Source organism: Engystomops pustulosus, chromosome 7 (genome assembly GCF_040894005.1).
Source record: "Engystomops pustulosus chromosome 7, aEngPut4.maternal, whole genome shotgun sequence".
NCBI classification, from domain to species: Eukaryota; Metazoa; Chordata; class Amphibia; order Anura; family Leptodactylidae; genus Engystomops; species Engystomops pustulosus.
The window spans coordinates 38,938,616-38,966,382 of NC_092417.1; the positions used below are offsets into that span (position 1 = coordinate 38,938,616).

The 27,767-nt window shown below is 46.7% G+C and overlaps 1 protein-coding gene across 6 annotated transcripts in view; it reads right to left on the minus strand.

Annotated features, from left to right (window-relative positions):
• Positions 1 to 27,767, minus strand: part of RALGAPA1 (Ral GTPase activating protein catalytic subunit alpha 1) — a 130,605-nt gene that overhangs the window by 91,530 nt on the left and 11,308 nt on the right. For all 6 annotated transcript variants that reach the window (XM_072115523.1, XM_072115528.1, XM_072115527.1 and 3 more), the window contains exons 2-5: positions 10,348 to 10,458; positions 8,363 to 8,412; positions 3,799 to 3,856; positions 1,570 to 1,613 (exon numbers count right to left, since the gene is read on the minus strand). In XM_072115523.1, coding sequence (XP_071971624.1) covers positions 1,570 to 1,613; positions 3,799 to 3,856; positions 8,363 to 8,412; positions 10,348 to 10,458 — 263 coding nt within the window. The remainder of the gene's footprint in view (positions 1 to 1,569; positions 1,614 to 3,798; positions 3,857 to 8,362; positions 8,413 to 10,347; positions 10,459 to 27,767) is intronic.

Consider the following 27,767-nt stretch of genomic DNA (forward strand, 5'->3'; position numbering starts at 1 on the left):
GTGGCCATTAAATACAAGGACCAAATAAACGTCTCTGTGTTTACTGTAAATGGCCCTCATGAAGGACCAGCTCAGTTACTGCAGTATCAGCCCACAACCTTCAATACTGTGCAAGGTTATGGAACTGGTCCGGGGCACAAGGGGGACTACACATGTGGTCAAAAAGTAGTCCTACTGTGGTATGTGGAGCCAGGATCTAAGGTAGGCAGAATAGTGATCTGTCAGAGACCCCGCTGACTAAATTATAGCCGACTTGCCTTTGGCTTCTTTGGTCAAACGATTTAGAAAGAAACTCTCTATACACCACCACTTATAGGTAGTAATTAGGTCAGTGACCATCCAGTTGAAGGGAATATACTATCTGAATGCATCATGATAAACCAGGGGCACTTACTCATAGATCCAGGCACCGTGCACGAGCACTGCCCCCCCCCCCCCCCACACACACACACACTGTATGAGATTACAGCAGGCAGAGGGAGAGGGGAAGCCCTGAGGGAGGAGGGGTGAGAGGGAGACATGCTCCTGCACCGTGTAATTGCCGAGGGCCGACGGTAAATCTCCCCATTAGAACAATTTTAAAAGTTGATTTTAGTAGGAAAGACATGGATAATAAATATAAGAAGATTACTACAGTCCCGGTGCCTTGATCTATGAGTAATGTTCCCGGTTTATCATGATGGATTTTGAAGATTAATTTTCTTTCAAACCCTAGTTAATTTTTCTACTACATGCTGCCAACCAGCAAGTACAATGCTTGGAGAAATGGTAGATTCCCTTAAACCCATCCCAGAAAAAATAGGGCTCTGGAGCTACATCAGGACAACCAGTACCCAGGTCTGTCTAGAAGGTCTACAGATGAGCCAATATCCCTAATAATGGTTCTACATCCTCGGTAGGGATAATGACTAACAGGGCAGCTTGGTGGCACTACTTTTCCCTATGGGATATTGCCTATAAGACCTTCAATCGTTGTGTACTCCATAAAGGAAAACCAGAAAAACCCCCTTGAACCTTAATTTTGTCAGACATGGGGTCAATTATGTTGGATTTTAAAGGAAATCTACCACCAGGATGAAAGATTGTAAACTAAGCACACAGACATACTGGTGTGTGCCCCCTTTGGCAGCATGTTCTCTTTTAGCTTAATATGCCCTTGTTTTTACAAAAAAAAAAAAAAGGCTTTTAAAATTATGCAAATAAACCTGAGAACTCATTGCTGTGAACTGTCAATCTGTGGAATAGCCTGCCTCTGGCGCTGGTCACAGCAGGGACAGCAGAGAGCTTCAAGAAGCACCTAGATGTCGTTTTGCACTTGAATAACATTGATGGTTCTGTTATATAGAATCCCTTCCCTTTCTTGGTTGAACCTGATGACTTTTTCAACCGTATAAACTTTGAACTATGTAATAATATATAGCAGGACCAAAATTGAATATTCCTGGTTAAATTGGGAGACCACAAAGGAGGGTTAGTGAACAATATAAGTATTTGACACATCTGACCAGGTCCTATGTAGCAGGAACCAGGATATTGTATACAGAATACACACGCCACAGCTAGAATTACCTTCAAAGAGTTTCCTGTGTGAAGCAGTTTTTTCAGAATCAGACCTAAAGAGAAAGATCGACATTTCTAAACGTGGGCTTTTGCACAGAAAATTGAACAGCAATATATACACAGGATTGTAGTATATAGATCTGTTGACACAATGGAGACATATAGTCATAGATTGCTTTGTCCTATTAGTATCCTCACTGTGTGCTGCTGTGTTAGTATCTATGTAGTAGCTTGGCAGAGTGTTTTTCTAGGGGTCTGTCTATTTTTCTTACATTACAAACAATAATTACTACTTAAAGGGAACCTGTCACCAGGAGACCCATTTTTAGCACTCTCCCAGTCCCCACAGAGCATAGTACATACACTGCCAAAGTGTTTTTGTATAAAAAAATTGGTTTTACAGAAAAAAAAGATATGTTATATTGTACCTTTCATTAGCATCTGCTGTGTGACTAGGCAGTTGCCTTTTGGGAGGAGCTGGAAAGGAGCGGTTCCCCCCCACCCTTGGGAAACAGCTTCTCCATGTGACCTTTTCAAATATATGAAAACACCCATCACTGGGCTTAGCGACGCCCCCTGCTCCTCTACAGCCAATCCCGAGTGTGGTGAGTTATTCATATATTTGAAAAGGTCACATGTTTCCCAAGGGTGGGGGGGAAACCGCTCCTTTCCAGCCCCTCCCATTGGGCAACTGCCTAGTCACACAGCAGATGCTAATGAAAGGTACAATATAACATATCTTTTTTTTCTGTAAAAACAGTTTTTAATACAAAAACACTTTGGCAGTGTATGTACTATGCTCTGTGGGGACTGGGGGAGTGCTAAAAATGGGTCTCCTGGTGACAGGTTCCCTTTAATATTTTTATAGGCAAATGAAAAAAAACAGTAATTGGGACCAATGGCATAAAAGTAACCTTATCTGTACAGCCGTTTCTTCATTGTAACCAGGGATAAAGCCACCGGCGCCCAACCAGACTGACCATAGTAGGAAATATTAAGGAAAAGAGGATCTGAATGTTGGATAACAACACATCCCATCCTTGTGTTCTCCGAAAGTGGCTTATAACTTTTCTCCATCCCAAATACATATACGCTCAGCAAAGACGTATATCAGCACGTGGATTCCCAAAGACTGAACAGAACGGGAGTCCTTGCATCATACAGAGATACAATGCATGGACTTCCTGTCTGCTAGCTGGTGCCGTAAGAACTGTGACAGTACCGGAGCTGCAGTTCAGCTGGCAAACATGAAGTCCTTGTATGATGCAGGGACTCCCGTCCTGTGCAGTGTGTGCAGTCGATGGGATCGGAACAACACCTGGGCTGCACACTACACTAGACCTTAGTTTTCATTAACTAGTAACAACCAAACCCAATAGTAACATTTATCCCATTTTTAATACATATGGAATGAGTGATCGTGAACAAGGGACCTGGGCTCTAGGAGTACAAGGGCAGTGCACGTGGTCCACCACTACGTTAGACACTTCCATGAAAACCGCATCATGGAATTCCTATAGATACTGCCCAAACTCTATTCACATATGTGATCACTAGGGGGTAACAATCGGACGCCCCACGGTCAGACAATTTTATCCTATGGATAGGGAATAAAATGAACAATAAAAGTAAACATTCTTTCCCGTTACTAGTAAAGAATATAGGTGTCGGAGGTCTCGGTCAGAGCCAGACAGATCTCCTGTACTGGCCTTTGGCATCCTCCAGTATTATCTTGGTGAACAGTAAATCCTTCAGGCAATTTCTTGGTACCTGAAGGAAAATGGACGGATCACCTTTTAACTTTTCATTCTGCTCCTACGTGGATTTGAACCTGGGTCGCTGTGTGAGAAGAGCGGAGCTCTGCCTGTGTAACTACACATCAGTACAGGGTTACCAGCAGGAGAGCAATACAGGATGCTAAGTGGAAGAGGCATGTAGGGGAGAACAAAAGACCAGGAGGGACAAAATCCTCATCTCCACCCCCCCCCCCCCACCCTCTTCCCCCAACTCAACAATGCCCTAATGTAGCACAATCCTGTAAACTCACAGTGGGACGACAAAATGTTTACTAGATTTATCACAGTGGCTGATGCAGATGCTAATCCTAGTTTACGCTAACATTCTCCATGTGGCTCACAGAGGTGCTACTAAGGTCCCAGCCACTTTCGATAAAGTTGCACCTCTTTCCAGAGAAGGTATATGAACGCTACAAAGTATGACGCTCCAGAACACACTCACTGATGCTGTGATACTGCCATCGCTGGTGAATCCTCTCCGGAAGAAGTTGCAGAATTTTCTAGAAAAAGTACACAGACATAACACGGTTACAAACGGGACAAATATTAAGAACTGCTCATATAACATTGGAGCATCGGAAAAAAATTAACCCTTTCATTTAGGTCTCTTAAATGTAAACCTAAATAGCCTAGCGGGTTCCCTTGACAAAGACCGGCTGCGGTTGAAACTTGTGTCGGGGTTGCTCGCCAGGTTTATAGTTATTGTCTCTCCAACGTTATTTTCGCCACTTTTTGGCGTTTACTTATCTATCACTTATCATGTTATGTCTCTCGTCACGTTGGACGTACAACTGTTGGTAGCTATGGTACACTCCTCCCCTTATTGCTTTTTGTAAGCATGTATACGTATACTAGTGTCTATGGTCTATTACCTCGTGCTATATTATGCATGCTTTTGTGACTTTATATTACTTATTATCTGTACTACTCTTTTGATACTTTACTTTATCAGGACCTATTACCTGGCGTGCATTATGTATCTCGTCCTGCGATGCATTTATCTTTTATTTTTATATAGTTTTTATGTCTTTTGATATGTAATAAAGATTATCACTTTTCCATTACTCATTTTGTAGCCTTGTGTTTCTTTTCCTTCTTCTTTTGGTAATTCTTTTGGTCTGCTCGCATGATTTCACCATGTGAGCAGTGGTAGGTTTCCTTTAAATTATTCTTCTCAATCACCCTTTAGCCCGTCCATGGCAGCATTTAGCAGTTAGGAAAGCAGGTTGCCATGTTATATAAACCATGAAGGGACTGGGCATGTACATGTTATGAACCTTCTACATCAGTGGTCCCGTGTGTGTACAGGAGGGGGCAGCACTGCTTGTTCTCAGCAGTCTTCATATTCCTAGGAGGAGACTGATCTGCTGTGACCAGGGCTGTAGAGTCACTGGTTGTAGGAGCAGGAGAGGAGCCAGGAGGGGTAAGTACTTCTCTGCTGTACTGTACTGCTACCGGGTCCTCTCCTGCTCCTGGTGCAGTTCTGCTCTGGGTCCTGACAACCAGCACAGAGTGGCACATGGAGGAGAGAAGAAGCTGCAGTGCATTGCAGGGAGGAGAGAAGCCAGGAGAGGAGAGGAATTATATTTATTTTGTATGCTCTGGTGGGGCTCCAGTATCATCATCATCATTATTATTATTATTATTATTATTATTATTGTCTGCTGTGGGGGTCTCCAGTATTATTATTATTATCTGCTCTGGGGTCTCCAGTATTATTATTATTATCTGCTCTGGGGTCTCCAGTATTATTATATGCTCTGGGGTCTCCAGTATTATTATTATTGGCTGCTCTGGGGTCTCCAGTATTATTATTATTATCTGCTCCGGGGTCTCCAGTATTATTATTATTATCTGCTCTGGGGTCTCCAGTATTATTATTATTATCTGCTCTGGGGTCTCCAGTATTATTATTATTATCTGCTCTGGGGTCTCCAGTATTATTATTATTATCTGCTCTGGGGTCTCCAGTATTATTATTATTATTATTATTATCTGCTCTGGGGTCTCCAGTATTATTATTATTATTATTATTATCTGCTCTGGGGTCTCCAGTATTATTATTATTATTATCTGCTCTGGGGTCTCCAGTATTATTATTATTATCTGCTCTGGGGTCTCCAGTATTATTATTATTATCTGCTCTGGGGTCTCCAGTATTATTATTATTATCTGCTCTGGGGTCTCCAGTATTATTATTATTATCTGCTCTGGGGTCTCCAGTATTATTATTATTATCTGCTCTGGGGTCTCCAGTATTATTATTATCTGCTCTGGGGTCTCCAGTATTATTATTGGCTGCTCCTGGGTCTCCAGTATTATTATTGGCTGCTCCTGGGTCTCCAGTATTATTATTGGCTGCTCCTGGGTCTCCAGTATTATTATTATTGTCTGCTGTGGGGGTCTTCATTATTATTATTAGATGGCAGCCTCCATTAATCATGGACAGAATTAATAGTTACAATAAAAAAAACATATAAACTATTATCTTATTTTAATGACCATAAATAAAATAGGTTTCATTCCCCCGCAAGTTTGTTCTGCTTATACCCTAGTACTATGCTTTTGTTTAGGGTCATTTAGATCATTTATTTTGTGATAAGCAAAAACCATCCAGCCCTTTTAGTGGTCATTGTTGCTCTCTGTGCTATCCAGCCAAAGGACAATAAGCGGGAAGAACATGATGGCTGCGGTAATTGCTCTACTAACAAGGGCTGTTCCATGTAGATGAGAATCAATCAAAGTAGAATGTTTCCTGCGTGCGACACTAAAAAGCAGCCCTGGAAACTGGGAGACTGCAGGCTGCCAACAGGCTCACAGTTTTATGCCCAAGTAGATCTGGCAACTTTTTCCAGAAAGAAAAAAAGAAGATGCTTTAGTTTTGTCTGATGGACGGAGTTAAATAGAAAATAGGAAAATTGGGTCCTGTGCAGCAGAGCCAGGGGGACCAGGTTTTCAAGTATTTAGAGTAACATATATACTCAAATATAAGATGGGGCACTTTATTTTACCACATTAAACTAGAAAAAAAAAACCTATTTGACTCCAGTATAAGCCTAGGCTGGGAAATGCATTGGTCACAGCCTCCACCCAGCGCCAGCAAGTCCCCTGTAGTATATAGCCAGCCACCACTTTCCCCCAGTACATAGCCTGCCAAACACTGCCCCCTAGTATACGGATTCCTCCGTGAACATTCATGTTATATTGGTGTTTTGTGTCTTTCATTGAATGTTATAGTATATTGGTGTTTTGTGTCTTTCATTGAATGTTATAGTATATAGCTGGCCAGCCCCTGCCCCCCAGTATATAGCTGGCCAAGCCCCTGCCGCCCAGTATATAGCTGGCCAAGCCCCAGCCCCCCAGTATATAGCTGGCCAGCCCCAGCCCCCCAGTATATAGCTGGCCAGCCCCAGCCCCCCAGTATATAGCTGGCCAGCCCCAGCCCCCCAGTATATAGCTGGCCAGCCCCAGCCCCCCAGTATATAGCTGGCCAGCCCCAGCCTCCCAGTATATAGCTGGCCAGCCCCAGCCTCCCAGTATATAGCTGGCCAGCCCCAGCCCCCCAGTATATAGCTGGCCAGCCCCAGCCTCCCAGTATATAGCTGGCCAGCCCCAGCCTCCCAGTATATAGCTGGCCAGCCCCAGCCTCCCAGTATATAGCTGGCCAGCCCCAGCCTCCCAGTATATAGCTGGCCAGCCCCAGCCTCCCAGTATATAGCTGGCCAGCCCCAGCCTCCCAGTATATAGCTGGCCAGCCCCAGCCTCCCAGTATATAGCTGGCCAGCCCCAGCCTCCAAGTATATAGCTGGCCAGCCCCAGCCTCCCAGTATATAGCTGGCCAGCCCCAGCCTCCCAGTATATAGCTGGCCAGCCCCAGCCTCCCAGTATATAGCTGGCCAGCCCCAGCCTCCCAGTATATAGCTGGCCAGCCCCAGCCTCCCAGTATATAGCTGGCCAGCCCCAGCCTCCCAGTATATAGCTGGCCAGCCCCAGCCTCCCAGTATATAGCTGGCCAGCCCCAGCCTCCCAGTATATAGCTGGCCAGCCCCAGCCTCCCAGTATATAGCTGGCCAGCCCCAGCCTCCCAGTATATAGCTGGCCAGCCCCAGCCTCCCAGTATATAGCTGGCCAGCCCCAGCCTCCCAGTATATAGCTGGCCAGCCCCAGCCTCCCAGTATATAGCTGGCCAGCCCCAGCCTCCCAGTATATAGCTGGCCAGCCCCAGCCTCCCAGTATATAGCTGGCCAGCCCCAGCCTCCCAGTATATAGCTGGCCAGCCCCAGCCTCCCAGTATATAGCTGGCCAGCCCCAGCCTCCCAGTATATAGCTGGCCAGCCCCAGCCTCCCAGTATATAGCTGGCCAGCCCCAGCCTCCCAGTATATAGCTGGCCAGCCCCAGCCTCCCAGTATATAGCTGGCCAGCCCCAGCCTCCCAGTATATAGCTGGCCAGCCCCAGCCTCCCAGTATATAGCTGGCCAGCCCCAGCCTCCCAGTATATAGCTGGCCAGCCCCAGCCTCCCAGTATATAGCTGGCCAGCCCCAGCCTCCCAGTATATAGCTGGCCAGCCCCAGCCTCTCAATATATAGCTGGCCAGCCCCAGCCTCCCAATATATAGCTGGCCAGCCCCAGCCTCCCAATATATAGCTGGCCAGCCCCAGCCCCCCAGTATATAGCTGGCCAGCCCCAGCCCCCCAGTATATAGCTGGCCAGCCCCAGCCCCCCAGTATATAGCTGGCCAGCCCCAGCCTCCCAGTATATAGCTGGCCAACCCCTGTATATAGCTAACCAGTCCCCTGCCTTCCCCAGTAAATAGCCAGCCCGCTTCCTCCTCTCCAGTATATAGCTATACAGTTCCCCTAGTATATAGCTAGCCAGCCCATGTCGCCCAGTACGAAGCTAGCCAACCCCTGGCCCCCAGTATATAGCCGGCCAGCCCCTGCCCTCCAGTATATAGCTAGCCAGATAAGACCAGCTGGGAAATATAAACTTTAAAACTTTTATTACCTCAAAGATAAAAAGGATGGCATCAAGCTCTTCCCGCTGAGACTTGTGACCTAAAATAAAAAGAAACAATATATAGATACGTTACCGTGAAAAGCAAAGAACTTAAAAAGAACTTAATCACAATCTTGAAGATGCCTATTAAAGGAAACTCGATGGTCTTCCAGGCATGGAGGAAGAATGGTGGAACATTGTTTCTTATGGCTCTGCATTTAGGGGATTTACAGAATAACCTATAAGGTTATAACCTATATAATGGGTGTCACCTTTCACAATCAAACGAGTCTGCCTGTACATACAAATTTATTAATCTTTAAAGGAAACCTACCATTTCAAATGGTAGGGGTAAGCTGTAAATACCGAGCACCAGCTCAGGGTGAGCTGGTGCCGGTACTTACTTTCGTTAGTGTTATAAACCGCTGTATCGCGGTGTTAACATTTTTTAAACTTTATAGCAGAATCTGCTTCAGACAGACCCCTCTGACCTCTGGTGAAGCTTTTTGGATGCTTTACTATAGTCCCAGGCTGCAATGATCAGCTGTAAGGTGTCTGTAATGAAGCTTTATTGATAATCCTTGGTCCCATTACAGCAAAAAATGTCACTGGGGCCAAAATTTATCTTTTGCCTGGATCTACAATTATAAAATATACAGTTTCGACTTACATACATATTCAACTTAAGAACAAACCTCCGGACCCTATCTTGTACGTACCCTGGGGACTGCCTGTACTTGCACACCGATCTGATGTATCATATAACTTATCAATGGGGCACATGGATCACAAATCTGGTTTTGTACACATACTATTTTTGTTTGGCTTTTCTGCTGCTCAAATGTATCCAAGTGGGTCACCTTATTAATACACGTGGCATAACAGGAGTTAAATGAAATCCATCATGATAAACAAGGGGAACTAACTCATAGATCCAGGCACCTTGACTGTGGAAATATTACATTCATTATCCATGGCCTCCTTCCTTCTAAAATCTAATTTTAAGATTTTATCTATCATTTGTAAAAGTTGTTATTAGAAGGAAGGAGGCCATGGATTACAAATATAAGATTATGACCACAGTCACGGCGCCTGGATCTATGAGCGAGGGTGCGGTCACACGTTGCGTTTAAACGCAAATGTTAACGCAAGCGTTTTGTAAACGTAAGTGTTGACAGCTGTTTAGTTAGGCAAATCTCTCTTCAGCTGGTGCAATGCGTTTTTAAACACATGCGTTCAACGCAACGTGTGACCGCACCCCAAGTGTCCCTGGTTTATCAGGATGGATTTTGATGGTAGATTTCCTTTTAAAGCCTTTTTTAAAAAAAAAGAAACTTTCACATTTGGAATCAGGTGATAACTCAAGGAACACTGCAGAAATCTCAAACATGGCAAACGTTGAAGGGAGGTGGTCTTAGACGCCCCAAAAAAAAGTTGCAAAAAAAGAAGAAAAAATACTAAGCCACAAATGACATGTGTCCCAATGAGAGGGGGCATTCAGGATCAGGATTGTTCCTGGGGGAGAGAGAGGGAAACACTAGATGTAGGAAAGATTTAAAGGGAATGCATTATTTATTACACCACTACAACGAATTGTAATTCTAGTACAGGTGGTCCCCTACTTAGGAACACCTGACTTACATACAACCCCTAGTTACAAACGGACCTCTCATAATTGGTCATTTACTGTACTTAAGTCCCATGCTACAATAAACAGCTCTAACAGTTATCACAGGTGTCTGTAATGAAGCTTTATTGTTAATCCTGGTCCAACATTTTTAAAATCCAATTGTCACAGAGACCAAAAAATTTTTGACTGGGGTTACAATAATAAACTATACAGTTCCGACTTGCATACAAACTCAACTTAAGAGCAAACCTGCAGAACCTATCTTGTACGTTCCATACAAATAGGTAGAGGACCCCCTTATCCTGACCCCTCAGTACACAGACACTTATCACACAACCCTTTAGCTTGTCGTGTCAGGTCTTACCTTTTTGTTTCAAAGACGTCTCGATAATCACAAAGTTCTCGAAGAAAACATAGTAGATATGTGAGAAGTTCTGGTCAAAAAACTGCTTGAGGTCAAACGATTCCGCGTTTTCTAAAAGGAAAGGAGATGAGATCACAAATTAGACTACAGATCAGTCGTAGCGGCTCCTCACGTCCTTCCATATGAAGCACCAAGACTTACTGTATGAGCAGCTGTTACTTATTACCAATGAGAAAACCCCAGGGGAGCCCCATAAAGGCTCCTACATCCAAGGAGCTTTCTACAAGATCCAGTAAATCCTCTGATATCCATGGGCTGTGTTCAAACCCAACTCCATCACTGACTGAGACTGACGGGGGCGATACAGTTGAAAGATGTGGAAGAACAGGTAGCAATAAGTTACTGCTTAAAATGCCATGTTGGCACTTCACTGGAAAATAAGTCGATTTTTGTTGTAGTTTGTCTCCAAAAGGTTCACCATCACTGGTTTATACGGTTGAAAAAAAGACACTTGTCCATCAAGGAAGGGAAGGGATTGCATGAGTAAGGGATTTATGGGAAACAATTCTATAACAACACAGTGAAAGAAAAGTTTTAAAAAAAAAGTGCAATTAAAAAAAATTAAAAAAAAAAAAAAAAAAAGAATAAAAAGTCCCATGTAGCGAAAAATCACCAAAGGAAAAAAAAAACCACACAACATATTGGGTATCACAATGTCCCTAACAACCCGTTCAATAAAATAAAATTGTCACTGAACCCGTACGGTGAGCGCTGTTAAAAAAAAAAAAAAAAAACACGCTACAATACATAATGAATAAAGAAAAAGTACAGCTTGCCCACAAAAAAATAAGCTCTAAACCAGCTCTGTAAACAAAAAAAATATAAATGTTCTTCCCATCGTTACATAGTGATGCAAAAACTAGCAAATTTCTCACAAAATGAGTTCTATATTCTGCAAAACAAGTTTACCATAAAAAAGCTACCGGCATATAAATGGGGTATCACCGTAATCGTGAAGGCCCACAGAATAAAGAGAATGGTATTTTTATGGTACGGTGAACGTCCGGGAAAACAATGCAAAAAACCATAAACAAGAATTAATGTTTTATTAACCACCACCAAGAAAGAGTTAATAAAATCTGATTACAGGCGGTCCCCTACTTAAGGACACCCGACTTACAGACAACCCATAGTTACAGACGGACCCCTCTGCCCCCTGTGACCTCTGGTGAAGCTCTCTGGATGCTTTACTATAGTCCCAGACTGCAATGATCAGCTGTAAGATGTCTGTAATGAAGCTTTATTGATAATTCTTGGTCCAATTACAGCAAAAATTTTGAAACTCCAATTGTCACTGGGGCAAAAGAAAAACAATTGTCTAGAACTTCCATTATAAAATATACAGTTTCGACTTACATACAAATTCAACTTAAGAACAAACCTATGGAACCTATCTTGGATGTAACCAGGGGACTGCCTGTATTAGCTATTGAGCCCCCCGTAAATGACGTACCTGAAAAGTGGATCTCATCCACAAAAATTTAATCCCCCATATGTCCAAATTACAAAAAAAAATTAACATTTAATAGCCTGTAAAGTGTGACGTTGCAGATCTGCTCTGAATAGCGCTGCTTCCCTTCTATCCCCGGCCGTGCCCCCATACAGCAGTCACCACCACATATGGGGCATCCTCATACTCGGGAGAAATTGGGTATCAGACTTTGTGGAGTTTTTCGTCATTTAATACTTTGTGACAGTTTAATTTTTGGCCAAAATTAATGCATTGTCAAAAAAAAAATATTACAGCTTGTAAATTACACCTCCATTTTGTTTTAACCCCTGTGAAACATCCAAAGGGTTAACACACTTCTTAAAGTGGATTTTTCACAAATTGAATGGTGCAATTTCTAAAATATCATAATTGACAGGGTCGGCGCGAGTGCACCCTAGAAGACGGGAACGGGAGCGAGGGGACTGCTGCTGGAACAAGGGAAGGTAAGCGCTGCCGCGGGGCTCCTGGTGCTCGGGGAGGCACATGGGTCGCAGGAGCACCCGTGACATACACTTTATCAGGTTCCTTGATCTCTCAGGTTCCTTGATACAGGACAGAAAGCCGATTCACACAAACTGTATAATAATAAATAGAGATGAGCGAGTATACTCGTCCGAGCTTGATGCTCGTTCGAGTATTAAGGTACATGAAACGGCTCGTTGCTCGGACGAGTATTTCCCCTGCTCGAGATCGAGCATTTAATTAAAAAAACACAGTGAAGAACAGTGAAGAATAGAATAAAAACAGTGAACACAGTGAAGAATAGATTACAGATGTTCGGCGCATCTGCTTACTTGTCGGAAGATACGCGCGGAACGGCAGCAGGGAGACAGCGGGCAGCGCGGGGGAGACAGCGGGCAGCGCGGGGGAGACAGCGGGCAGCGCGGGGGAGACAGCGGGCAGCGCGGGGGAGACAGCGGGCAGCGCGGGGGAGACAGCGGGCAGCGCGGGGGAGACAGCGGGCAGCGCGGGGGAGACAGCGGGCAGCGCGGGGGAGACAGCGGGCAGCGCGGGGGAGACAGCGGGCAGCGCGGGGAGACTTCAGTGGAAGAAGAGGAGCGGATCCCGGGACAGCGTATCACCCCGACAAGTAAGCAGATGTGCCGAACATCTGCAATCTATTCTTCACTGTGTTTTTCACTGCGTTTTTCACTTAAATGATCCTGTGGTCACTGTTTTTATTCTATTCTTCACTGTTCTTCACATCTGCTAACTTGTCGGGAGATAATATACGCGCGGAACAGTGAAGAATAGATTGCAGATGTTTGCATACATCTGCTAACTTATCAGAAGACATTCTTTTTCAATTAAATAACACATTTTATTCCCGAACCATGGTCCCTTTGAAAAATGCTCGAGTCTCCCATTGACTTCAATGGGGCTCGTTATTCGAGACGAGCACTCGAGCATCTGGAAAAGTTCGTCTCGAATAACGAGCACCCGAGCATTTTAGTGCTCGCTCATCTCTAATAATAAACTATAATAAAGTTGATCAAAAGTTTATTATTATCTGCACTATTCATTTATACAATTTAAAAAAAAAAAAGTTAAGGTGGACTTTAATTCTCTCCTTCAAGTACTCCTTCTCCTAAGAACAGTATAGACTCTTTAGTACAACTACAACCCCTATTATTGGACAATTATTCCTGAATCACGGCCAGATCCTTAAGACCAATATATACAACGATCATTAGAACAGCCCAAAGACCAAAAGTTCATGAAAATCGTTCAAAAAAACATAACTCATTTTACGGCACTTAGCTGAAAAAAACATAAAATTAGATCAATTATTTCGTTACAAGTTTTCTTGGGATACAAACGAAAAAATCCCAAAGCTGATTAACCGTGACCGAGGCACAGTCACATCTATTATGGCTTCCTTGGAAACCATTAAATTTAGATGTAATTACTTGAAATCCTATTTTGCGCTGTGTAATAGACATTTAAAAGTAAACACCCACGTAAAAAATATATTTAGACCGAGTACAAGAAGATTTCTATATGGATACAGGAGAGCTGTGTGTGGGTGAACGGATGGATGGATGCCGCAGAGCTGTGTGACTTGTGAGTGGATGGATGCAGCAGAGCTGTGTGACTTGTGAGTGGATGGATGCAGCAGAGCTATGTGACATGTGAATGAATGGATGCCGCAGAGCTGTGTGACTTGTGAGTGAATGGACGCAGCAGAGCTGTGTGACTTGTGAGTGAATGGATGCAGCAGAGCTGTGTGACTTGTGAGTGGATGGATGCAGCAGAGCTGTGTGACTTGTGAGTGGATGGATGCAGCAGAGCTGTGTGACATGTGAATGAATGGATGCCGCAGAGCTGTGTGACTTGTGAGTGAATGGATGCAGCAGATCTGTGTGACTTGTGAGTGGATGGATGCAGCAGAGCTGTGTGTGGGTGAATGGATGCTGCAGAGCTGTGTGACTTGTGAGTGGATGGACGCAGCAGAGCTGTGTGACTTGTGAGTGGATGGATGCCGCAGAGCTGTGTGACTTGTGAGTGGATGGATGCAGCAGAGCTGTGTGACTTGTGAGTGGATGGATGCAGCAGAGCTGTGTGACATGTGAATGAATGGATGCAGCAGAGCTGTGTGACATGTGAATGAATGGATGCAGCAGAGCTGTGTGACTTGTGAGTGGATGGATGCAGCAGAGCTGTGTGTGGGTGAATGGATGCTGCAGAGCTGTGTGACTTGTGAGTGGATGGACGCAGCAGAGCTGTGTGACTTGTGAGTGGATGGACGCAGCAGAGCTGTGTATGTGTATAAATGGATGCAGCAGAGCTGTGTGTGAGTGAATGGATTGGCGATTCAGAACAGTGTATGAGTGAATGGATTGCTGCAGCAGAGCCATGTATGTCTGTGTATGGTGCAGGTGTATGACCACCAGGGAATTTTTCATTTGTGTCCATATATTTTTACTTTTTGGAATCTGAGGTGCATCTTATAGAAAGGAACCTCACTAAGAATCACTAGTTCTTTTCCATTTGGGTAAAAGAAATAAACGTTTTTACGCACACTAGCTACTTTTTTTTTCAAAAAAATTGGCATTAGGAAACATAGAAGAAAAAAGGTTATGTGCACAAAGGTAAAACAAATAAATGCTGGTTTTATTAAAGGGTGATTTGGGAAACAGTCCGCAGGTCTGACCATGTAAAACTGCAGACAGTATTATGTAGAAGCCTCAATACCTTTGTGTGTTGTTAGTACAGGCAGTCCCCTGGTTACATACAAGATAGGGTCTGGAGGTTTGTTCTTAAGTTGAATTTGTATGCAAGTCGAAACTGTATACAGGCAGTCCCCGGGTTACATACAAGATAGGGTCTGGAGGTTTGTTCTTAAGTTGAGTTTGTATGTAAGTCGAAACTATATTTTATAATGGAAGTTCTAGACAATTTCTTTTCATTTGTCCCAGTGACAATCGGAGTTTCAAAATTTTTGCTGTAATTGGACCAAGAATTATCAATAAAGCTTCATTACAGACACCTTACAGCTGATCAGTGCAGTCTGGGACTATAGTAAAGCATCCAGAGAGCTTCACCAGAGGTCACAGTGGGCAGAGGGGTCCGTCTGTAACTATGGGTTGTCTGCAAGTTGGGTGTCCTTAAGTAGGGGACCGCCTGTATTTTATAATTGTCGTTCTAGACAATTTCTTTTTCTTTTGTCCCAGTGACAATTGGAGTTTAAAATTTTTTGGTGTAATTGGACCGCGGATTATCAATAAAGCTTCATTACAGACATCTTACAGCTGATCATTGCAGTCTGGGACTATAGTAATATCATCCAGAGAGTTCACCAGTGGTTACAGTGGGCAGAGGGGTCCATCTTTAACTAGGGGTTGTCTAAAAGTTGGGTGTCCTTAAGTAGGGGACCGGGTGTAATGTGGATTTATATTGAAGGATTGTAGCTGTACTGCTGTGTGCGATCTATGTAGTGGACTTGCCCCACAGCTCCTCCCATTTGAGTGACTACTATAGAGGACAATAGGACCCAATTAGAATCACATAGGCCCATACACGACAATAGAAAACAGTTATGGGCAGAGGTCGCACTAACATTTTTCGAGAAGGGTAAAAATACTCCTCTCACCATTTTTGAGGAGTATTTTTACCCGAGGAGGAGTATGAAAATTTCGGTAATACACCGCACACACTACACTCGCACACTGCGCACACTACACTACACTCGCACACTGCACACACTACACTACACACAGCACACTGCGCACACTACGCACACCACACTACACTACACTCGCACACTGCACACACTACACTACACACAGCACACTGCGCACACTACGCACACCACACTACACTACACTCGCACACTGCGCACACTACACTACACACAGCACACTGCGCACACTACGCACACCACACTACACTACACTCGCACACTGCGCACACTACACTACACACAGCACACTGCGCACACTACACACAGCACACTGCGCACACTACGCACACCACACTACACTACACTCGCACACTGCGCACACCACACTACACACAGCGCACACTACACTCCACTACACACACTCCACTCCACTACACACACTCCACTCCACTACACACAGCACACTGCGCACACTACACTCCACTACACACACTCCACTCCACTACACACACTCCACTCCACTACACACAGCACACACTCCACTCCACTACACACAGCACACACTCCACTCCACTACACACAGCACACACTCCACTCCACTCCACTCCACTACACACAGCACACACTCCACTACACACAGCACACACTCCACTACACTCCACTACACACAGCACACACTCCACTACACTCCACTACACACAGCACACACTCCACTACACTCCACTACACACAGCACACACTCCACTACACACAGCACACACTCCACTACACACAGCACACACTCCACTACACTCCACTACACACAGCACACACTCCACTACACTCCACTACACACAGCACACACTCCACTCCACTCCACTACACACAGCACACACTCCACTCCACTCCACTACACACAGCACACACTCCACTCCACTCCACTACACACAGCACACACTCCACTCCACTCCACTACACACACTCCACTCCACTACACACAGCACACACTCCACTCCACTACACACAGCACACACTCCACTCCACTCCACTACACACAGCACACACTCCACTACACACAGCACACACTCCACTACACTCCACTACACACAGCACACACTCCACTACACTCCACTACACACAGCACACACTCCACTACACTCCACTACACACAGCACACACTCCACTACACACAGCACACACTCCACTACACACAGCACACACTCCACTACACACAGCACACACTCCACTCCACTCCACTACACACAGCACACACTCCACTCCACTCCACTACACACAGCACACACTCCACTCCACTCCACTACACACAGCACACACTCCACTCCACTCCACTACACACAGCACACACTCCACTCCACTCCACTACACACAGCACACACTCCACTCCACTCCACTACACACAGCACACACTCCACTCCACTCCACTACACACAGCACACACTCCACTCCACTCCACTACACACAGCACACACTCCACTCCACTCCACTCCACTACACACAGCACACACTCCACTCCACTCCACTCCACTACACACAGCACACACTCCACTACACACAGCACACACTCCACTACACTCCACTACACACAGCACACACTCCACTACACTCCACTACACACAGCACACACTCCACTCCACTCCACTACACACAGCACACACTCCACTACACACAGCACACACTCCACTCCACTCCACTACACACAGCACACACTCCACTCCACTCCACTACACACAGCACACACTCCACTCCACTCCACTACACACAGCACACACTCCACTCCACTACACACAGCACACACTCCACTCCACTCCACTACACACAGCACACACTCCACTCCACTCCACTACACACAGCACACACTCCACTCCACACAGCACACACTCCACTCCACTACACACAGCACACACTCCACTCCACTCCACTCCACTACACACAGCACACACTCCACTCCACTCCACTACACACAGCACACACTCCACTACACTCCACTACACACAGCACACACTCCACTACACACAGCACACACTCCACTCCACTCCACTACACACAGCACACACTCCACTCCACTCCACTACACACAGCACACACTCCACTCCACTCCACTACACACAGCACACACTCCACTCCACTCCACTACACACAGCACACACTCCACTCCACTCCACTACACACAGCACACACTCCACTCCACTCCACTACACACAGCACACACTCCACTCCACTCCACTACACACAGCACACACTCCACTCCACTACACACAGCACACACTCCACTCCACTACACACAGCACACACTCCACTCCACTCCACTACACACAGCACACACTCCACTACACACAGCACACACTCCACTACACACAGCACACACTCCACTACACTCCACTACACACAGCACACACTCCACTACACTCCACTACACACAGCACACACTCCACTACACACAGCACACACTCCACTACACACAGCACACACTCCACTACACACAGCACACACTCCACTCCACTCCACTACACACAGCACACACTCCACTCCACTCCACTACACACAGCACACACTCCACTCCACTCCACTACACACAGCACACACTCCACTCCACTCCACTACACACACTCCACTCCACACAGCACACACTCCACTCCACTCCACTACACTCCACTACACACAGCACACACTCCACTCCACTCCACTACACACAGCACACACTCCACTCCACTCCACTACACACAGCACACACTCCACTCCACTCCACTACACACAGCACACACTCCACTCCACTCCACTACACACAGCACACACTCCACTCCACTCCACTACACACAGCACACACTCCACTCCACTCCACTACACACAGCACACACTCCACTCCACTCCACTACACACAGCACACACTCCACTCCACTCCACTACACACACTCCACTCCACTACACACAGCACACACTCCACTCCACTCCACTACACACAGCACACACTCCACTCCACTCCACTACACACAGCACACACTCCACTCCACTCCACTACACACAGCACACACTCCACTCCACTCCACTACACACAGCACACACTCCACTCCACTCCACTACACACAGCACACACTCCACTCCACTCCACTCCACTACACACACTCCACTCCACTACACACAGCACACACTCCACTCCACTACACACAGCACACACTCCACTACACACAGCGCACACTCCACTCCACTCCACTACACACAGCGCACACTCCACTCCACTCCACTACACACAGCGCACACTCCACTCCACTCCACTACACACAGCGCACACTCCACTCCACTACACTACACACAGCGCACACTCCACTCCACTACACTACACACAGCGCACACTCCACTCCACTACACTACACACAGCGCACACTCCACTCCACTACACTACACACAGCGCACACTCCACTCCACTACACACAGCGCACACTCCACACCACTACACTACACACAGCGCACACTCCACACCACTACACTACACACAGCGCACACTCCACACCACTACACTACACACAGCGCACACTCCACACCACTACACTACACACAGCGCACACTCCACACCACTACACTACACACAGCGCACACTCCACACCACTACACTACACACAGCGCACACTCCACACCACTACACTACACACAGCGCACACTCCACACCACTACACTACACACAGCGCACACTCCACACCACTACACTACACACAGCGCACACTCCACACCACTACACTACACACAGCGCACACTCCACACCACTACACTACACACACTCCACTCCACTACACACAGCGCACACTCCACTCCACTACACACAGCGCACACTCCACTCCACTACACACAGCGCACACTCCACTCCACTACACACAGCGCACACTCCACTACACTACACACAGCGCACACTCCACTACACTACACACAGCGCACACTCCACTCCACTACACACAGCGCACACTCCACTCCACTACACACAGCGCACACTCCACTCCACTACACACAGCGCACACTCCACTCCACTACACACAGCGCACACTCCACTCCACTACACACAGCGCACACTCCACTCCACTACACACAGCGCACACTCCACTCCACTACACACAGCGCACACTCCACTCCACTACACACAGCGCACACTCCACTCCACTACACACAGCGCACACTCCACTCCACTACACACAGCGCACACTCCACTCCACTACACACAGCGCACACTCCACTCCACTACACACAGCGCACACTCCACTCCACTACACACAGCGCACACTCCACTCCACTACACACAGCGCACACTCCACTACACACAGCGCACACTCCACTACACACAGCGCACACTCCACTACACACAGCGCACACTCCACTACACACAGCGCACACTCCACTACACACAGCGCACACTCCACTACACACAGCGCACACTCCACTACACACAGCGCACACTCCACTACACACAGCGCACACTCCACTACACACAGCGCACACTCCACTACACACAGCGCACACTCCACTACACACAGCGCACACTCCACTACACACAGCGCACACTCCACTACACACAGCGCACACTCCACTACACACAGCGCACACTCCACTACACACAGCGCACACTCCACTACACACAGCGCACACTCCACTACACACAGCACACACTCCACTACACACAGCACACACTCCACTACACACAGCACACACTCCACTACACACAGCACACACTCCACTACACACAGCACACACTCCACTACACACAGCACACACTCCACACAGCACACACTCCACTACACACAGCACACACTCCACTACACACAGCACACACTCCACTACACACAGCACACACTCCACTACACACAGCACACACTCCACTACACACAGAACACTGCACACACTCACCCGGCCTTGCTCTGAAGTCCCGACATAAACGCAGCCCCGCTGTCCACAGGTATCGCGGGGCCTGCGCTCTCGCTCGGGAGCGCTGCTGACACAGATCACTGTGTCACGTGTCCCGCTGAGCGGCCCGGCGCGCGCTGTGATCGCGGGACATTTACCTCTTTTGCAGCGCGCGCCGGGCCGCTCAGCCTGCGCGCTGCAAGGAATAATTGCCAAGCGTAACTTTACGCATGGCAATTATTTTGGGGGGTAATGGCGCCTCATCACGCGTCTATGACGCGTGGTGAGGCGTTAATGCGACCTCTGGTTATGGGCATCAAAAAAAATTTACGATACAATAAAGAAAACTATTACGGCAAACAAATTATTTAATGTTTCTTATTTTTGTCTTCAAATATTATAAAAAAAAAAAAAAAGAAAATGCACACATTTTCTATAATCACAATTGCACTGGAATTTACTAGGGACAGTTAACACTTCAGGTGTATCAGTTATTTTAAGCCAAAAACCAAATGTGGGGGTCTACACAGAACAGGTGAAACATTTGGGGGGATTTATCAATTTTTTTATGGCAAGGAATTGCGACTATTTAACCTCCAATGCCACCTCCATGCCAAGTGGGTGGAGAGAGGGTAGCACAAGGATTCCATAGAGACTGCGTCAGGTTATAGCGCAATTCTATGCCATAAAGGACTCAAATCCTAAGAAACCTGGCGTCTTTCTAACTCCTCACTGCTCGAAGATATTTAAAGGGGTATTCCAGGATTTTAGATTTACATATTATTATGTAATAATGATGAATTATATAATTAGGGTAACTGATAGATATTTACATTTCCATCCTCAATCCTATCATCCGACAATGTTATTGTTCTTTTAGGTCTTATTTTATTTGTATATAGCAGCGCTGGCGCTATATAAAGATTATTTTTATCATTAGGAGGGGTCAGTGACACTGAACCTTTTAGAGGCCAAGTGTCCAAACTGCAGCCAAAAAACACACATACCGTATATACTCGAGTATAAGCCGACCCGAGTATAAGCCAAGACCTCTAATTTTACCATCAAAAACTGGGAAAACCTATTGACTCGAGTATAAGCCGAGGGTGGGAAATGCATTGGTCACAGACCCCACCAGTATGTAGCCAGCCTGCCCCCAGTAGTATACAGCCCAGCCCCCAGTAGTATACAGCCCTGCCCCCAGTAGTATACAGCCCTGCCCCCAGTAGTATACAGCCCTGCCCCCAGTAGTATACAGCCCTGCCCCCAGTAGTATACAGCCCTGCCCCCAGTAGTATACAGCCCTGCCCCCAGTAGTATACAGCCCTGCCCCCAGTAGTATACAGCACTGCCCCCAGTAGTATACAGCACTGCCCCCAGTAGTATACAGCACTGCCCCCAGTAGTATACAGCACTGCCCCCAGTAGTATACAGCACTGCCCCCAGTAGTATACAGCACTGCCCCCAGTAGTATACAGCACTGCCCCCAGTAGTATACAGCACTGCCCCCAGTAGTATACAGCACTGCCCCCAGTAGTATACAGCACTGCCCCCAGTAGTATACAGCACTGCCCCCAGTAGTATACAGCACTGCCCCCAGTAGTATACAGCTTGCCCAGCATTAAAAAAAAATAATAATAAACTTGTATACTCACCCTCCGGTGGCCCTGACGTGCAGCGCTGCTCCCCCGATGTCCGCGCGGGTCCTCTTCTGGCTTCCGTGGCCGTCTTCTTGCTTCTCTAACTTCGTGCCGGGCGCCGCCATTGCTCTCCCGCGGACGGCGCCTAGTATGATGCGCCGCTGCTGACGTCATACTAGGCGCCGCCTGGAAGAAAAACAATGGCGGCGCCCAGCACGAAGTTAGAGAAGCAAGAAGACATTTTTTGTGCTGAAAAACTCGGCTTATACACGAGTATATACGGTATTTATCACAAAGTGCTGACACAGCAATTTAATCAGCAGCCTATTACTCCCCGCTGTGCCACAGATTACAATCGTTTTGGTGTTTTGAGGACACCCATACATTTGGATGGAAGCCATACATTTGGATGGATATTTCCCCTCATTCTTTCAGAGTCCCCGTGAAGAGGAAGAATCGCAGGGAGGACACCCATACATTTGGATGGATATTTCCCCTCATTCTTTCAGAGTCCCCGTGAAGAGGAAGAATCGCAGGGAGCCACAATCCAGCCCTGCCTTGCACCTCCTGCAGTCCAAGGAAGTGTTGTATTAAAATAGCGCTAAACGCCGTACATCCTGGGCCACCCAGGACTGCAGGGGGAGACCCAGAGTCACTCAACCTGTCTGGCCTGGGTGCCATAGGTTTGCCACCCTTGGAATAGGTGATCCGGATATACACATTATTAGAATGGGTGATCAAGGTCACAATTCTCAGGAGTATCTAGTTTATCCAAAATACATTGTACAGTGGCCATGTTTGGTATTGCAGCTCAGCCGTTATCACTTGATTGGAAGGGAACCTCCCTTGCGACTTACTTGTTATGATTAACATACAACAAATCAGGGTCATTTGGGATGGAGTGGTGTGTTAGTGTCAAAAATTGCCATATATGGGCAATGTCAGAGTGCATTAAAAATAAATAATAAAAAAATACTATACATGAGGGGTTCTCTACTCCTGCCACCTGTGCCATGGTGTGTGAGTGAAGCCGAGGGCCTCAGGCGAATGCACCGAATGTGACTTACCTTTCACTGATATACTAATGGCAACCATAAAGGGACATACACAACAATATTTTCTTTTTATCCTATACTATAAAATGTTGTCAATATCTGCTTTAAAAGTGGAGTTCTCCTTTAAGGTTTCCCAGCATTAGCCTAGAACAGTAAATAAAGATTTGGTCTACAGATATGAACACCCTATAGTCTTACAAAGCACAAACCAAGGACAAGAAACAGATTTGGTGTGTGGAGACAAAACAATACAAACATCAAGCGGCAACGGACAATGTAAAGGAAGTCCCGGCCCAGACACTGAGTACTGGACTTGGAATGTACAGAAAACGCTGGATTCACAGAGACAACTATAAAAATGAGACACAGAAACTCCCCAGCAAAATATATGTTATGTGAATAACCCTTTAAAGGACATCGACCACCATGATAGATGTGCTATGGATGCAGAACTCTCCTACACAGAATAGTTAGCTGCAAGATCTCCTCTGTTCCCTATCAGTTCCTCCATCCCAGTCTGTGATTCTACAGAACTTTCTCTGTCTTTCTCTTCACCTCATGCTGCTCCCCTCCCCTACCTTTTACTTAGCACTTTCTAAACAGTAAATAGAAGCTATTATTATTTAGTGATCACAAATAACAGCCTATACACTTCAGGTTATTGTTTCACTGCTGGTTTCTACTACTTATTACATTCACCATGTTTCTCCAAGTGATGAAAGCTGCGTGACTAGTCCCCATTGTACGTACACACTATACAGTGTTTAGTGGATTTACTTGTAGGAATATCACTGGATTTGCTGATAAATTACTGAACGGGAGAACACAAAGCATCTTTTGACTCAAGAAAAATACACAATATGAACATCACTCCGTTTGTTTTTAAAGGGGGAATCACATATGACAAAAAATCATGGAAAAATCATAACATCAGAGAGATTGTAATAAAACTTTCTACAATTTTCCAATATTCTTTCTGTATCAATTTCTTTTCACAATTTAGTTTTCACACTATTGTTTACTTCCTGTCGATAAAAATCAGTTTCTGATCATGTGATGTCACACAGGTGCTCTGCTTGTTACATCACAGAGCTCTGATTATACTCTGTAATATAACGAGCCATGCACCTGTCTCGCATCACAGAGTGTAATTAGAGCTCTGTGATGTAACGAGCCGTGCACCTGTGTGACATCACATGACCGGGGATATAACGAGCCGTGCACCTGTGTGACATCACATGAGCGGGGGTATAACGAGCCGTGCACCTGTGTGACATCACATGACCGGGGGTATAACGAGCCGTGCACCTGTGTGACATCACATGACCGGGGGTATAACGATCCGTGCACCTGTGTGACATCACATGACCGGGGGTATAACGAGCCGTGCACCTGTGTGACATCACATGACCGGGGGTATAACGAGCCGTGCACCTGTGTGACATCACATGACCGGGGGTTTAACGAGCCGTGCACCTGTGTGACATCACATGACCGGGGGTATAACGAGCCGTGCACCTGTGTGACTTCACATGACCGGGGGTATAACGAGCCGTGCACCTGTGTGACATCACATGACCGGGGGTATAACGAGCCGTGCACCTGTGTGACATCACATGACCGGGGATATAACGAGCCGTGCACCTGTGTGACATCACATGACCGGGGGTTTAACGAGCCGTGCACCTGTGTGACATCACATGACCGGGGGTATAACGAGCCGTGCACCTGTGTGACATCACATGACCGGGGGTATAACGAGCCGTGCACCTGTGTGACATCACATGACCGGGGGTTTAACGAGCCGTGCACCTGTGTGACATCACATGACCGGGGGTATAACGAGCCGTGCACCTGTGTGACATCACATGACCGGGGGTATAACGAGCCGTGCACCTGTGTGACATCACATGACCAGGGGTATAACGAGCCGTGCACCTGTGTGACATCACATGACCGGGGGTATAACGAGCCGTGCACCTGTGTGACATCACATGACCGGGGGTATAACGAGCCGTGCACCTGTGTGACATCACATGACCGGGGGTTTAACGAGCCGTGCACCTGTGTGACATCACATGACCGGGGGTATAACGAGCCGTGCACCTGTGTGACATCACATGACCGGGGGTATAACGAGCCGTGCACCTGTGTGACATCACATGACCGGGGGTATAACGAGCCGTGCACCTGTGTGACATCACATGACCGGGGGTATAACGAGCCGTGCACCTGTGTGACATCACATGACCGGGGGTTTAACGAGCCGTGCACCTGTGTGACATCACATGACCGGGGGTATAACGAGCCGTGCACCTGTGTGACATCACATGACCGGGGGTATAACGAGCCGTGCACCTGTGTGACATCACATGACCGGGGGTATAACGAGCCGTGCACCTGTGTGACATCACATGACCGGGGGTATAACGAGCCGTGCACCTGTGTGACATCACATGACCGGGGGTATAACGAGCCGTGCACCTGTGTGACATCACATGACCTGGGGTATAACGAGCCGTGCACCTGTGTGACATCACATGACCGGGGGTATAACGAGCCGTGCACCTGTGTGACATCACATGACCGTGGATATAATGAGCCGTGCACCTGTGTGACATCACTTGACCGGGGATATAATGAGCCGTGCACCTGTGTGACATCACATGACCAGGGATATATCAAACCGTGCACCTGTGTGACATCACATGACCGGGGATATAATGAGCCATACACCTGTGTGACATCACATGACCGGGGATATAACGAGCCGTGCACCTGTGTGACATCACTTGACCGGGGATATAACGAGCCGTGCACTTGTGTGACATCACATGACCGGGGATATAATGAGCCGTGCACCTGTGTGACATCACATGACCAGGGATATATCAAACCGTGCACCTGTGTGACATCACATGCCCGGGGATATAATGAGCCATACACCTGTGTGACATCACATGACCGGGGATATAACGAGCCGTGCACCTGTGTGACATCACATGACCGGGGATATAACGAGCGTGCACCTGTGTGACATCACATGACCGGGGATATAACGAGCCGTGCACCTGTGTGACATCACATGACCGGGGATATAACGAGCCGTGCACCTGTGTGACATCACATGACCGGGGATATAACGAGCCGTGCACCTGTGTGACATCACATGACCGGGGATATAACGAGCCGTGCACCTGTGTGACATCACATGACCAGGGACATATCAAACCGTGCACCTGTGTGACATCACATGCCCGGGGATATAATGAGCCATGCACCTGTGTGACATCACATGACCAGGGACATAATGAGCCTTGCAGCTGTGTGACATCACATGACCAGGGAAAGAAATAAACAATGAAACTTCCTATAGAATGACAACGACGAGAGAGAAAACAGTGAGGAATTCTAACAGAAAATATATTGCAAAATTGTATAACTTTTTATTACACAAAAATAATATTAATTTGCTGAAAGTGGACAACGCCATTGAGCACAGAAAACAGTAATGATTTATCTATTATCTATATATAGGTTTATGGATTATTTGTATTTCTAAAAATGTAACATCCCTCCTACTGGGCTAAAAATACTCCTCAAAAGCGGTAAAAGGAGTGTTACTACTCTTCTAGCAAAAAATGAAGACCTCTGTCCACAAAAGGGCTCATTATAGGACGCGAAACACAGAAAGTGTAAAAATAAAAGGTAGATACACACAGCACCTTAGATCTAGTGCTGGAGCCGGTGACCCCCTGCACTTATAAGAACACAGCGCTGAATATCCTTATGGGGATAATGTCACATTCCAGATTACCAGCACAGGACAAGACGACATCTTCAGGGGTCCTGGACTACGGCTTCCACATCCTCCAGGACATAAATAGAGCTGGTATGAGACCGGAGGAGGGGGGCGCCAGAGGCCTATCCCAAGTGCACCCAGAATAAACACAAGGTCAGGCCTTCTCTGCTACTGGAATAATTCACATTCTTTGGCACACACCGTGATCGGCACCAGTTTTCTTCCATGCAGGTCAGAGACTGAACACTAAACAAGCCGCCGCCACATTAACCATGACCCTCACACGTCTCCCAGAGCGTTTCCTACACAAGACAGCGACGCCAGAGCTTACGATACAAGGTTCGAGCCATAAAGGCTCCTGATATTA